Source organism: Protomyctophum parallelum, assembly GCF_964188405.1.
Source record: "Protomyctophum parallelum genome assembly, chromosome: 19".
Classification (NCBI taxonomy): Eukaryota; Metazoa; Chordata; class Actinopteri; order Myctophiformes; family Myctophidae; genus Protomyctophum; species Protomyctophum parallelum.
The window spans coordinates 13,191,648-13,206,610 of NC_139717.1; the positions used below are offsets into that span (position 1 = coordinate 13,191,648).

General features: G+C 41.0%; 1 protein-coding gene across 1 annotated transcript; it reads left to right on the plus strand.

The window, feature by feature from the left end:
* Positions 1-10,561: 10,561 nt before the first annotated feature.
* On the plus strand, positions 10,562-10,792 carry LOC310876463 (cytochrome c oxidase subunit 6C-1-like; the record flags this gene model as incomplete). The annotated part of the gene is made up of 1 exon (XM_083790004.1): positions 10,562-10,792. The coding sequence occupies one exon, from the start codon at positions 10,562-10,564 to the stop codon at positions 10,790-10,792; it is 231 nt and encodes a 76-aa protein (XP_083646130.1).
* Positions 10,793-14,963: the final 4,171 nt, after the last annotated feature.

Sequence of the window (14,963 nt, forward strand, 5' to 3'; positions counted from 1 at the left end):
TCTACATCCTGACAGTTTTCTGAAAAAGCTATGTTTCTATGTCAGTCGTTCTTCGATTTTTCAAAAATAGCAGACCTACAAGCTCGTAGCGCGCCACTCGGTGGTGCGCTATGAGCTTGTAGATCTGCTATTTTTAAATAGCTAAAGCATAACAATGCTAACACCAAAAATTTGGGTTCCCGCCCAGAATGGGTTAAGGAGGTGGGTAGCATTGATATTTCATAGAGATAGCAACACTTTCTGAGGCAAGGACGGCACAGAGCATTATATACTGTACGTACACACCGTTCCGAAATAAAATGTAAATCAGTGGCTCTCAAACCTTTTCATGTCAAGTCTACCAAATTTCATTGAATGTAACGAACCCAAAAACTTGTAATATGTATTGCTGCTGTTGTACATCCCATGACCTCTTGTTTTTTGTTTTTTTTTGTCTTTTGTTTTTACTTTATTTAAAAATCCTAAAATAAAGAGTTAAAAAAAAAAGAAAGTCTACCAAATTCATATGTACAGTAAGTGGTCACAGATCTACAAACTTGCAGAATGAGATCATCTATTTTCAAATAGCTGATGTGTATAGGGGATAATGTGTTTAAACGTTTCATGCTATATTAACACATTTAGCGGGGGACCCCCTGGCACCACCTCAAGGACCCCATTTTGACAACCACTGATATAAATGACAACATTCACACATGGTAAATGGTGCATTTACAGTATATAGCGCTTTTATCCATACATTCACACACCCATTCACACACACATGCAAGGCACCAACCCTGCACATTGGGACCAATTCATACTCCAGTATTAGGAGATAAGGGTGATCACTGAAAACTACAACATGATGTCACGCCGCGGTGATAAGCGACTCACCGCTCACCCCAACACATCTCTCTATTTTTACTAACCACCGAAAAAGTGAGTAGCTTATCACCTAAAACTGGAGTATGAATAGGCTTTAGGGGTTCAGAGTCATGCTCAAGGACACTTCAACGGTGGTACAGTATGAGACGTGGTTGCTCCATTTAAAAAGGCAGATTTTATAATACTATTTTCACTATACTTGAAATAGGGCTAAAGTAGTTAATACCTAATGCATTTCTTACCTAGAAATGTAAGTCAAAAGTACAATATTTAACTTTGAAATACACTGGAGTGAAAGTACAAGTACTCAAGTACAGATCATAAAATAAAAATCACACCCAAGTGAGCGGTGCCTTTTTATCATTGATGTATGATAATGTATTAGGCCCACACCATCTCTCATGGCGGTAACCACAGTTAACCATGCTGCGACCAACTAATAGACACACAAACACACAACGTCACATGTTGTGGAAGTTATAGTACCGCTCAAGAATAAACTTAAAGGGGAATGCCACTCATTTTCAACATTGAACTATGTCATTAATATACCTTGTGAGATGGCGGAGAAAGCAAGCAGCTGTCTTGCTCTATGCTAAGGAAGTGTGCATCCGTAGTGTGCATTGGACAAGGGAGGGACGTCCCAGCATGCCTTGCGCACACACACATTTATGTTATTGTTTTATTGTCGTTTAATTAAACAGTTTGTCATGAGAATGAGTTGGGAGGGAATTAAATGAGTTAAAGTATTGTTTATATTATACCACAGAGGTTTAAAATGGTTGTAGAGAGTACTGCCCTCCCTTCAAAAGCTGTCCCTATCAATCACCGCCATGAATTCCTCTGCTGAACACAAGCCCCAGAGTCCAGAGTCTCAACACACGCTGCTGGAAAAGGAAAATCAGCATCAACATAAAGCTTGTCAATATGGAGGCACAAAGTGCCTAAAATATCATAATAGATTGTTGTGTTGAGACACTGGACATGACAAATCACAGTGATGATTTAGGCCGTGTTATCTGCTGGTGTTGATCCACTGACAGTGAAAACTTAAAAATGGTCTCAACACAGCCATCTTTTTAGAGTACATTGTGCTTCAGTATGTTGACAAGCTTCATGGAGATGCTAATTTTCCTTTCCAGCTCGATTTGGCACCTGCCCACAGTGCCAAAACTACTACTATCTGGTGTACTAACCCTGATATTACTGTGCTTAACTGACCAGCCAACTGGCCTGACCTGAACCCCACAGAGAATCTAGGTTGTATTGTCAAGAGGCGGGTGTGAGACATAAGACCTCAACAGTGCCACGCCCCATTGATGAAATAATTTGTTCAAAAGTAGCCCAGACCAAGTATTAACTACATACATTAATATACTTTCATCTTTTTAGTGGTCTCGTAAAAAATCATTGAGATAAGATTTTTAGATTTTCATGAGCTGTACGCCATAATCATCAAGATGAAAACAAAAAAAGGTTTTACATACTTCACTTTATGCACAATTGAGAATACTATATGAAAGTTTCACTTTTTGAATTATATTACGGAAGAAAATGAACTTTTACACAATTCATTGAGATGGACCTGTAGGTCTTAACACATTGTATGCTAGAGTTTTCTATTTGCTCAGGCTTGCTGGTGCTAAGCGATTAACATTGGACTTTTGAACTTTTTAGGGGCCCACAGCGAGGGGCCTCTTATAGCTAGAATCACATCGCATAAATAAAAAGTAGGCCAAACATGTCCACTTCAATTTAAAAAAAAATTTATGATTCTACCATCTTCCATTCTGGAGATATTGACCTTTTTCTAAAACCTGCTTTTGAAGGCACGCTGCTCGCTTGAAAAAACAGCAGAGATATGGAAGGTTGAAGTTGACAGACATTGACAGACAGATATAAAAATGAACACAAATAATATCATATACATACTACACACTGAATGAAAGCCCTGAATGTCTACTTTTAGGAGGAAAACAAATACACATGGTCCCATGTATAGTTTGTCAGTAATTGGCTATTGAATGCAGCTTGCGCCCACCAGAGAGGATTTCAGAAAATGCATGGACCAGAAGAACTATTATTCACAAAATAAGGCCTATAGCGAAATGTACATACTATATACCGTATGAAACAGAAGACTCTCTGCTTTCATAAGAAAAATACTTCTACTGTAATAATAATGAAAATCACACCCCTGTGAAGTGAGCAGTGCAATGTTGCGCAACATTGCACTGCTCACTTCACAGGGGTGTGATTTTCATTATTATTACAGTAGAAGTATTTTTCTTATGAAAGCAGAGAGTCTTCTGTTTCATACGGTATATAGTATGTACATTTCGCTATAGGCCTTATTTTGTGAATAATAGTTCTTCTGGTCCATGCATTTTCTGAAATCCTCTCTGGTGGGCGCAAGCTGCATTCAATAGCCAATTACTGACAAACTATATTTGTATATATTTGTATATTTGTTTTCCTCCTAAAAGTAGACATTCAGGGCTTTCATTCAGTGTGTAGTATGTATATGATAATAATTTATTTATGTTTATATCTGCCTGTCAATCTCTGTGACTTTAAACCTTTATAACTCGCTATGATAACTTCATGAGGAAATGCTCACTTCACAGGGGTGTGATTTTTATTATTATTACAGTATTAGTTTTTTTCTTATGAAAGCAGAGGGTCTTCTGTTTCATACGGTATATAATATGTACATGTCGCTATAGGCCTTATTTTGTGAATAATAGTTGGACCTGAACAACTGCATTCAATAGCCTGACAAACTGTACATGGGATCAATATTATGTATTTGTTTTCCTCCTAAAAGTAGACAATTAGGGCTTTCATTCAGTGTGTAGTATGTATATGACAATAATTTATTTATGTTTATTTTTATATCTGCCTTCAGAACGATAGTATAACGGTGAGATGTGTTACTGGATCGGTGAGTTTAGTGGTTGAGGTTGACATGTCTGGACATGTTTGAGGAAAGAAGCACAGGAGAGAGAGATGATCAAATAACTGGCTGCTTTGTTGGACAACGCTATCTTCACTTTGTTTGGGCAAAGAAGCAGAGATCAGCGATGGAAAAGAGTTTTATCCACGGCAGATAATTAATGACGTATTATCGAGGGACCGCCATGATCAACTAACTGCCTGGGACCGAGGCTACGTTGTCACCAGCCAATGCAGCCATCGCTATCCGTTGTGTGATTGTAGCCTTTTTATTCATTATAATTGCAGTGATAAGACCTATATCACAGCCGGGCGTCTCTCTCGATACCGTGGATATAGCCTACACCCTACATCCACAATCACACAACGGATAGCGATGATGGCTGCATTGGCTGACGAAGACGTAGGCAGTAAGTTGATCATGGCGGTCCTTCGATAATACGTCATTACTTATCTGCCGTGGATATAAAGCTCTTTTCCATCGCTGATCGTGCTTCTTGCCCAAACAAACAAAGTGAAGACGCGATGGCGATACACACAACGGATAGCGATGGCTGGTGAAGACTGAAGACGTAGCCAGGCAGTTAGTTGATCATGGCGTGTGCCGTGTGCGTGTTGAAAACGTTATGAAATGGCGATCGTTGAAGATTATTCTTGGTTTATATACTGGCAGAGGGCAAATCGACACGACTGCGTTATATCTTTTTCCGAGAATGAGTGAGCGGTGCAAGGCGATCGCAAGGCGCAGTGGGGCCTGGGGGGGGGAACTCAAACTGCCAAAGCGATCAAGAGACTCCCCCCACAAAGCTTCCTCGGGAGAAACCATGTAGAAACAGGAGGGGAGGGGGAATCGAGTGTATTCACAGACACTAGAGTATGGGTAACTCCATTTTAGATGCCCTGACATCTGCGTTGGTCTATGCCGTTGCCGTGCAGACCCATACGTGTAATGGAGGCATTGGAGGAGGGAGCGTCTTCGCCACAGACAGACCTCTTTTCAGGAGGGAGGGGCTTTTTACTCCCGGATCACATATTGGAGCTTCCTGGAGACGAAAGCTGTTATTTTCTTCGGTGTCCTGGAGCATAGGACGTTGATGTACAGTAAGCAATAAAAAAACGTATAAAACGTATACATACGCTTCGCGCGTACGGCGTTCGATATTAATAAAGCGTATGGATACGTTTCCAGCATTTTTTGTGTTAAAGATGCAAAACAGTACCAATTCATTCATTTTCTCTCTCTCCCCCCCCTCTCTCTCTCTCTCTCTCTACCTCTCTGCTCTACTCCCTTCAGCACCATGGACAGCACCATGCAGTAGTATGCATGAGCAGACTGCAGAGCCTAAAGGGATCTGTCCATGGTGCTGATCATTTCAGCCCTATGCAGTACCAGATCCTAAATTAATGGATCTGTCCATGGTTCTGACATAACAGACGTTTCAGAAGCATAGTGTTGCATTGTGTTGTACAGTGGTAAAAGAGACTGGATCAGATAATAAGCTTCAAATGTTTTATAGTGAAAAGCTTCAAATTAAGTGTTTCATTACTGTCATCCCGATGACAGGATAGGAAAGAACTACATAAATCTTAAATCTTGACATCTTACAAAATAGTAAAAGAAAAAAAAGGCAAATAATTTAGGGATAAGTGTTTAGCCCATAGTCTTCTAGGATCAAAAGCAAACTAGGAGGAGTATCTGTACAATGAAACTAAGAACCTACACTATAAGAACCTACACTAACAGTAGAATATCTATACAATGAAACTATAAGAACCTATACACTATAAGAACCTACACTATACGAACCTATACTATAAGAACCTACACTAACAGTAGAGTATCTGTACAATGAAACTAAGAACCTACACTATAAGAACCTACACTAACAGTAGAGTATCTATACAATGAAACTATAAGAACCTATACACTATAAGAACCTACACTATACGAACCTATACTATAAGAACCTACACTAACAGTAGAGTATCTGTACAATGAAACTAAGAACCTACACTATAAGAACCTACACTAACAGTAGAGTATCTATACAATGAAACTATAAGAACCTATACACTAAGAACCTACACTATACGAACCTACACTATACGAACCTACACTATAAGAACCTACACTATAAGAACCTACACTAACTGTAGAGTATCTGTACAATGAAACTATAAGAACCTACACTATAAGAACCTACACTATAAGAACCTACACTATAAGAACCTACACTATAAGAACCTACACTATAAGAACCTACACTATAAGAACCTATACTATAAGAACCTACACTAACAGTAGAGTATCTGTACAATGAAACTAAGAACCTACACTATAAGAACCTACACTAACAGTAGAGTATCTATACAATGAAACTATAAGAACCTATACACTAAGAACCTACACTATACGAACCTACACTATACGAACCTACACTATAAGAACCTACACTATAAGAACCTACACTAACTGTAGAGTATCTGTACAATGAAACTATAAGAACCTACACTATAAGAACCTACACTATAAGAACCTACACTATAAGAACCTACACTATAAGAACCTACACTATAAGAACCTACACTATAATAACCTACACTATAAGAACCTATACTATAAGAACCTACACTATAAGAACCTATACTATAATAACCTACACTATAAGAACCTACACTATAAGAACCTACACTATAAGAACCTACACTATAAGAACCTACACTATAAGAACCTACACTATAAGAACCTACACTATAAGAACCTACACTATAAGAACCTACACTATAAGAACCTACACTATAAGAACCTACACTATAAGAACCTATACTATAATAACCTACACTATAAGAACCTATACTATAAGAACCTACACTATAATAACCTACACTAAGAACCTACACTATAAGAACCTATACTAACAGTAGTATCTGTACAATGAAACTATAAGAACCTACACTAACAGTAGAGTATCTGTACAAATAAACTATAAGTATACACAATGCAATGCTATGCCTACACACAATGCTATCTAAATGACATATTTTAGCCTTTGGTGGAGTCTGAAGAGGTGAGTCTTCAGACTACAGCGGAATACTGTCAATTCTTTCCCTAAAATAAAAAATAAAAGCTGATTTACAAGCTCACAATACATTCTATAGGGAGTAGAGTGTTGACTGTTTTGATGTCAGTTGGGAGTGAGTTAAAAAGAAAACAGGCAGCAACTGAGAAAGCCCCGTCACCCCAGGTTTGGTTTCAATCATTCGGTATAGATGTGAGGGCCACGTAGCCGCCAGAACCTAGTATGGTTATATGTGCATGCTCGCCACAGACATGACGTGCCACGTGTGTAACCCAGGTCCAGAAAATGGGTTCAAATAGGCTAAATCACCATTTACAATAAATATATAAAAAAATATTAAAATGGGATAAATCATCCTTCAATATGAATAAATAAATAAATAACTGGTAAAAAATAAAACATCTGTCATATTCCACTGAAATACCCACAGAAAACCCCCTCAGATCAGTTTATCTAGACATTACATTTTATCAGCTTGACTGACAGTAAGCTCTGGCCCAATCCGTTGAAGAGTTATGGGGTGGTGTCTACCCCAAACTTGTCTGAACAAGTGCCAATTGAGCAGCAGGTGAAACGAATCCCAATCAATCAGAGTGAGGACAGAGAGAGGAACAGAGAGGAAAACTGCAGAGTGAAAAACTCTAGAAAACGTCAGCCTAAGAAAACCATATAGTAACTAGAACTGCACTCTATCGAGTGCATACTTGCTTGTTGCACACTAGTAGGCCATAAATGGCCAACTAGTGCGCAAGCAGAGCGCGCAAGTACTTTCGACCATATTTCTTACGTCATCATTGAGAGCTAGTCATACATATTCACACCACGTACTCTGGTCCCAGCAGATCAGGCACAATTTGCTGATTATGTATATGGTATACGTATGACTAGCTCTCAATGATGACGTAAGACATACGTATACATATACTATATAGAGTATGTAGTTGTAAGTTGATTAGCGGTATACTGTGGTTACTTTGCGCCAAAAACCGTGACAGCCAACCCGCCATTTTATGCTTATGCAAGAAAACAGCAAATCTGTGCCTGGTTTGCTGGGACCAGATTACACAAATGACCATATTTCTTACGTCATCATTGAGAGCTAGTCATACATATACACACCACGTACTCTGGTCCCAGCAGATCAGGCACAATTTGCTATTATATTTTTACTGATTATGTATATAGTATACTTATGACGAGCTCTAAATGATGACGTAAGACATACGTATACATATACACTATATAGAGTATGTAGTTGAAAGTTGATTAGCGGTATACTGTGGTTACTTTGCGCCAAAAACCATGACAGCCAACCCGCCATTTTATGCTTATGCAAGAAAACAGCAAATCTGTGCCTGGTTTGCTGGGACCAGATTACACAAATGACCATATTTCTTACGTCATCATTGAGAGCTAGTCATACATACAGTATACACACCACGTACTCTGGTCCCAGCAGATCAGGCACAATTTGCTATTTTATTTTTACTTATTATGTATATAGTATACGTATGACTAGCTCTCAATGATGACGTAAGAAATATGGTCATTTGTGTAATCTGGTCCCAGCAAAACAGGCACAGATTTGATGTTTTTTTGCATAAACATCAAATGGCGGGTTGGCTGTCACGGCGAAAGAGACTGGGCGAAATTATTACTTGCGCGCTCTGCTAGCGCAAGTAATAAATGTCAGTTGTGTACAACACAACACAGCATTAATGACTTTAGCCCGCTGTGAGGAGCAACATCGAGTCATCTAAACAGAGCTGATTTCATTTGCAAACCTTGGTGATTGACAGTGTTTGATGCATTAGCTGCTAGTTGTGTATACATGAGTGAAGGCCCAGCACTGCTGGTGACTAGACTGTTTGTTCAATGAATAATTGAGTAATTAAACTGTAATTTAAGTTTGTTTAGTGTATTATAATTTAATTTGGTAAAAATAATGTGTTCCCAATTAATGTCACTCATTACTTGCGCAAGCAGAGCGTGCAAGTAATGTTATCAGTCAGGTGCTACGAAGCGTATGTCCCATGACGTGATGAAGATATGTACCAATATCCCTTAGCAGCAAAATATATGACGTCATATGCTGGCACAGGACATACGGAAGCAGACCGTGCAGGTATGTTTTCCACGTATGTCCCATGACGTGATGAAGATATGTACCAATGCCAGGGTATAATTGGTTTACGATGGTGAGGTAATGATATGTTTCAGTGTCAGGTGGATTAAAAAAAGCCCATGTTATATTCTCTACCTGTGATTGGAAGAACCCAGCCCCATGTTATATTCTCTTGCCGTAGCGCGCACGCACACACACACACACACACACACACACACAGACAGCACTGCAAGGAGCAGGTATTGGGCGGTGATACAGACTCTAGAACTGGACATTGTCACACACATACAGTACTCACACACATACAGTACTCGCCACACCCTCTGCCCTGTGAGGAACAGTGCATGACTGGACAATTAAGATTAATACACACAACCCTCTGCCCTGTGAGAAGCAAGCAGTGCAGGCCCTAACAGTGGACATTTACACACGCTCGCTAAGTACTTGATTGTGAAATATTGAATACTAAAAAGTACTGGTCTAAGTACTGCAAATGAATTGCATATATTGTTTAGTCAGTCAGAGTAGTTTAGACTCAGATTAGACAATCTTGAGAGATTAATCTATCGATACCCTGGTATACCTACCTCCAGTCATTGTCTATTGTCCTATGTTTGTGCACATTTTTGGTGTTATATTTTTGTTTTGTATTTCAATATATAAAAATTGAGCTGGCCAACTCAGTGACTTGCATCTGGTCTCATTATTAACAGCATCCAGTAGCTAACTAGTCCAAATTCTAACCCTTTATTGTAATTTGGTAACAGTTTTACACTACCTTTACGACACAGGCGTTACACGCGACAAGAAACTTCAAGTTGGAGTTGACTTGTAGACGCACCAACGCTGTACTCTCACTACCAGTCTGTCTGCGTGAGGATGGGGACCTTATTAGGAACACACTGGTTTGGGTTAAACAAACTAATGGAGAAATTATTCTGGCTAGATAATCAGTTCAGAGAGGATAACTATGTTATTTTCCAGTGCAGGGGAGAATACAACAGTGAAATGTGATGTGTGGTGTCTCTCATTCACTCACAAACACAAAGAATAAGTGGGAAAAGGGTTCATTGTCACTGCTGAATACAAACACAGCATCTAATATCACACATGAGCAGACCATACACGTGTCCATGTGCATGTCCGTGACTTATCAATTGTCTAGGAGCGCACAATAGCAGAACATTTAAAACATTAATCCTATTAATAAAGTTGGCTTCACAACAATGCAATTGTAACTAAGACATTAGCTGCAACAAAGAACAGGCCAATCCTGAAATCATGGACCTCCATATATAGGGAAAGACGGAGCCAGAATGCCATACTTGGGCATGGCTGACTCACTGCGACTTCATCATGACGACAACAGCGTCGGATCCGGCCAACTTAAAACCGGATTGCACAACTTCAGTGACGAAATCCCGTTCAACACTCACTGCTAGTTCCCTTCCCTGAGGAATCCACATCTAAGAGTGTTTGACATCAACAGTTCCTTCCAGCACGGCGTCAGCGGCTGTCCTTTCTGTAAAAGGCCATGTCTATGCCCAGGCCTAAGATGAGAGGTCTGCTGGGGACGCGGCTGCGCTTCCATCTGCCCATTGCGTTCGCCCTGTCCCTGATAGCCGCCGCCGCGTTCAAGTACGGCGTGTCGGATCCCCGGAAACAGGCCTACGCCGACTACTACAAGCACTACGACGCCGACAAGGAGTTCAGCGCCATGAGGGAGGCGGGGGTCTTCCAGAGTGTCCGGCCGTCTGGAGAGTAAACGTTTCAACCTGTGGTCCGGGGACCACCAAGTGGTCCTTGAGGCGGGTTCCAGGTGGTCCCCAGCTAAATTATGCAGAGTTGGTAACCAAATGGACCCTTATAGATCTTTAACTCTTGAGTGTAAAATGAAAACTAAAACAACGTGGTTTCTTATTACGTTCTCAAGAGATACATTATTGTTAAACATCTATCTGCATTACTTAATTTAATTTGAGTCTACACAATTTGTAGAAGAATGGTTATTGATCAATGTTTGCCTGTTATCTCTCCTATGGTACCAACATCAATACAGCATGGAATTGTGGACAAAATGCTATCCTACAAAATATTATTTAATTTGGCCTCTGAGAGGCTAAATCTCATCAAATGGTGGTCCGTGGCTCAAATGCTGAATACATAATGGACCCTTGATATGAAAATCACTGCTCTAAACAGAGGTTCTGAATTTAACAGACCCTCAGGATATAATCGGCAGTTCTGGACAGTTCTGGACAAACACATACAGTATATCCGAACCATTTGACCGAAGGCATCGCAGTACTTGGAATCCTTGCCGGTGTGCGCGGGAAGTTTGAAGTCGGTCTGTCCCAAATATATGCATGACCATATATGGGTATAGCGGTCGGATCTGTGGCTCTCGACATCCAGATCTCCATATATGCCTTTATTGTTAGTCTGATGTCATGACACGGTTTGCATTATGGTTATGTCTGAGCCACAGTGACGGCCTGCCTGCCTGCCTGCCGGCCGGCCCGCCCACCCACCCATTAGCCAAGTGAGCGGCGCTCTTATCATAATAGTCATACATCACATTCCGTGCTCAGCCAATAAGCTGAGCACATTCTGTGCAAAAAAAGGGACGGTTCTAAAACCATAAAACATGTGAAAGTACTTCTGTGTCCTACTACTCGCCGTGTGAGCAGGAAGTTTGCTAGATTAACTCTAGTCTTTGGTAGTGCTGTCGCCTCACAGCTAGAAGGTCCTGGGTTCGATTCCCGCTCGGGGCGCTGTGGGTGCTGGCGGCGTGTTTCCTCCTCCGCGTCATCAGTGCCCATACCCGAAGGCGGGGTTGGCGAAAGGGCCTTTCTGTGTGGAGTTTGCATGTTCTCCCCGTGTCCCCTAGGGTAGATACCCTCACAAAAACATGCAGTAATCCTGGTCTCTAAACTGCCTCCCCCTGGCCAGCCGGGGCGCCTGATGGAGGGGAAAGGAACTGGTTGGAATAACGTGTTCCTTCCATGCGCTATGTCCAACCAGGGAAACTCCCCCCTGTCAGGTGTAAAGGAGCAACTTGGACACTCAAGCATGAAGGAAGCATGAGTTAAGTCCGTTGCTCTCCCCAGGTTGGCGGAGGGTGTGTAGAGCCCAGGATCACATTAGATGATTGACACAGGGGTGAAAAATGGGTTACAAAATCGTGGGATAAAAAAATATATAAAAAAAAAAAAAAAAAGATTAACTCTAGTCTGGACACACAGACAAAAGACAATTAAGACGACTGACTATCTCCCCAGACCTACAGTCATGCCATGCAAAGAAGACAAACGCACACATACACAGGTCACTGCTCAAACATTTTAACCACATGTTAAAGTGCTCCAGAGGTGGGGGTGGCAATGGCCTAGTGGCCACATATAGGCTCTAATGCGAGTCACAGGTTTCATTCCCAAGCCTAACGACATTTGCTGCATGTTACTCCCCATTTCCGGTCACTCTATCACTGTATTATCTGAATAAAGGCATTAAAGACGAAAACATTGCTCAAGTGCAGAAATGTTGACTCCTGTAGATGAATGAAAAACGGAAAGCGTAGTGGAATGGTGGCGTAAACCGGAGAAAATCCTGGCACATCCAATTGCCATTTTGTTTCAGTGCACTTACTCAGTGTCTTGTTGCACCAGTCATTTTAAAACCAGTGTGTTAAAAAAAGGCAAGTATCTGTCCAATTGTAAGGCTGAAGACTATTAAAAAATAGCGGATCTACAGGCTCATAGCGCGTCACTTTGTGCCTCGCTTGTAGATCTGCTACTTTTGAGCGGACGCACGACACACACACACACACACACACACACACACACACACACACACACACACACACACACACACACACACACACACACACACACACACACACACACACACACACACACACACACACACACACACACACACACACACACACACACACACAGGGGTCCCTGGAACAAAATATTTTGAAATGCGTGTTGGCGGCCAAATACCTATAGGCCTACAGTAATTCCGGTTCCTTGACATGAAAATGTTTGAGAACCACTGATATAGCAACATACTGTACGTTATTCAGAAAACTGTTACGATTTAGAAGACATTTGTAGATTCGGCCTGGGTTAAGCCTTGCCGTCTCTGGACCCAGCAGACATCAGCAGATTGTCACCATCGTCGGAAAGAAACCTCATACAGTATCTCATTTCAATGTTTCTCTCTGTCTGTCTCTCTCTCTCTCTCTCTCTCTCTCTCTCTCTCTCTGTCTCTCTCTCTCTCTCTCTCTCTCTCTCTCTGCCCTACTTCATCGTAAAAAGATCACAAGCCCTGTCTCTCTCAGAATGGCCTCGAGAGAGAGAGAGCATTAATTTCATCCAGATTAGACTACTGTAACTCTCTGTATGTCGGCATATGCAGCGATCAATCGCTGCTTATGGTGCTTGCACTTGCAGCTGATAGAAAGACCAGTTAGACCACTTGACCTTCACCATTGCCCGCCGTACCTCCATCGCCCGAGTGGAGGTCGGCCGATCAGCTGTGCCAACCAACGGCCAGACTAAAAAACTGGGGTGACCGGGCCAGTTATTAGTTAATTATTAATTGTTATTTTTAAATCTCTATTAAAGACTTATTTCTTCTCCCTGGCCTTCAGTGGCAGCTGATGGAACCCTACAGTATGTTTTCCCTTACTGGTGCTACAGTGATGTTTTATTTGTGTGTGTTTATTTCTTTGTATGCTAATGCATGTTTATATTGCATTGTTTTAGTTTTTTGGAGCGGTGCCTAACCACTCCAATGACAGGCGGCGTCCGTCCGTCCGTCCGCTTTGTGCGTTTGTGTTATTCGATTGGCTGAGCACGGAATGTGAGGATAAAAATCACATCCATCTCATTCTGGCCGATCACAATTGGCGTCCTCACCTTCGTCATCAATGTTTGTGTTTACACAATGTTTGTGTTTACACAAACACTCAAAATTGTCCATTCATTGCCACATCATTTAATGTTTGTGTCGGGACAAAAATGCATACACCAAAAGTTGGACCTCAAAAAGTGAGGACAGAAAAGTGAGGACGACAAAAGTGATTGGCCGGAATGTAATGATGTATGATAAGAGCGCCCCCTCACTTCACACGTGTGTGATTTTTAAGCTCATGGTTAAATGTGCCATACTGTGGTAAATAAATTTTGAGTTGAGTTGAGTATGAGAGTGTAAAAAATACCAGATCTATGAGCTCATTGTGAGCTTGTATAGGTTTGCTATTTTCGATATTTTCAAAAGTATTAGCAAGAAATTGTGACTAAATATTAGCTACATTGGATTCACTGATTGTTTATTAATTTTTTTGGACATGCAATGTTTCAAACCAACAGCAAGACATATCAGTTAGATCTTGATCTGGGCTAAGGGCTGATTATGAATTTATATCTACCACTTAAAAAAAAAGAAGCTGTGATAGCTGGATTTGACTGATACAATGGTGACATTTCACGGTATGGAGTCATTGGAGTGTACTCATCTTTGATGCCTTTGGATATCCCTAACCCCGACAATGAGATGACGGATGCGATATAACTTTCATACGAAAGGATTGTCATTAAATGTTTGGAGGGGCGCTAAGGCTATAGCCCCTCCAATGCATGGCTTTCCGAAATTGCATGACGTGGCAGCCAGGTTTATGGACATCTGTTTGTTTAGAGCCTAATTATTCCATGTCTCCTAGGGTAGGTCCCCTCGCAAAAAACATGCAGTACTCTGGTCTGTGGACTGCCTCCCCATGGCCATTCTGGTCATATTACTATATTCTGCATTAGTGTCATCATTCCATATTGCTTATGTTCCTGGCCACACAAACCACACAACATAAATGTTTCAGCAAACATACAAACAGATTTGCAGTTAACCTTGGTTAAATTATTCAACATCAG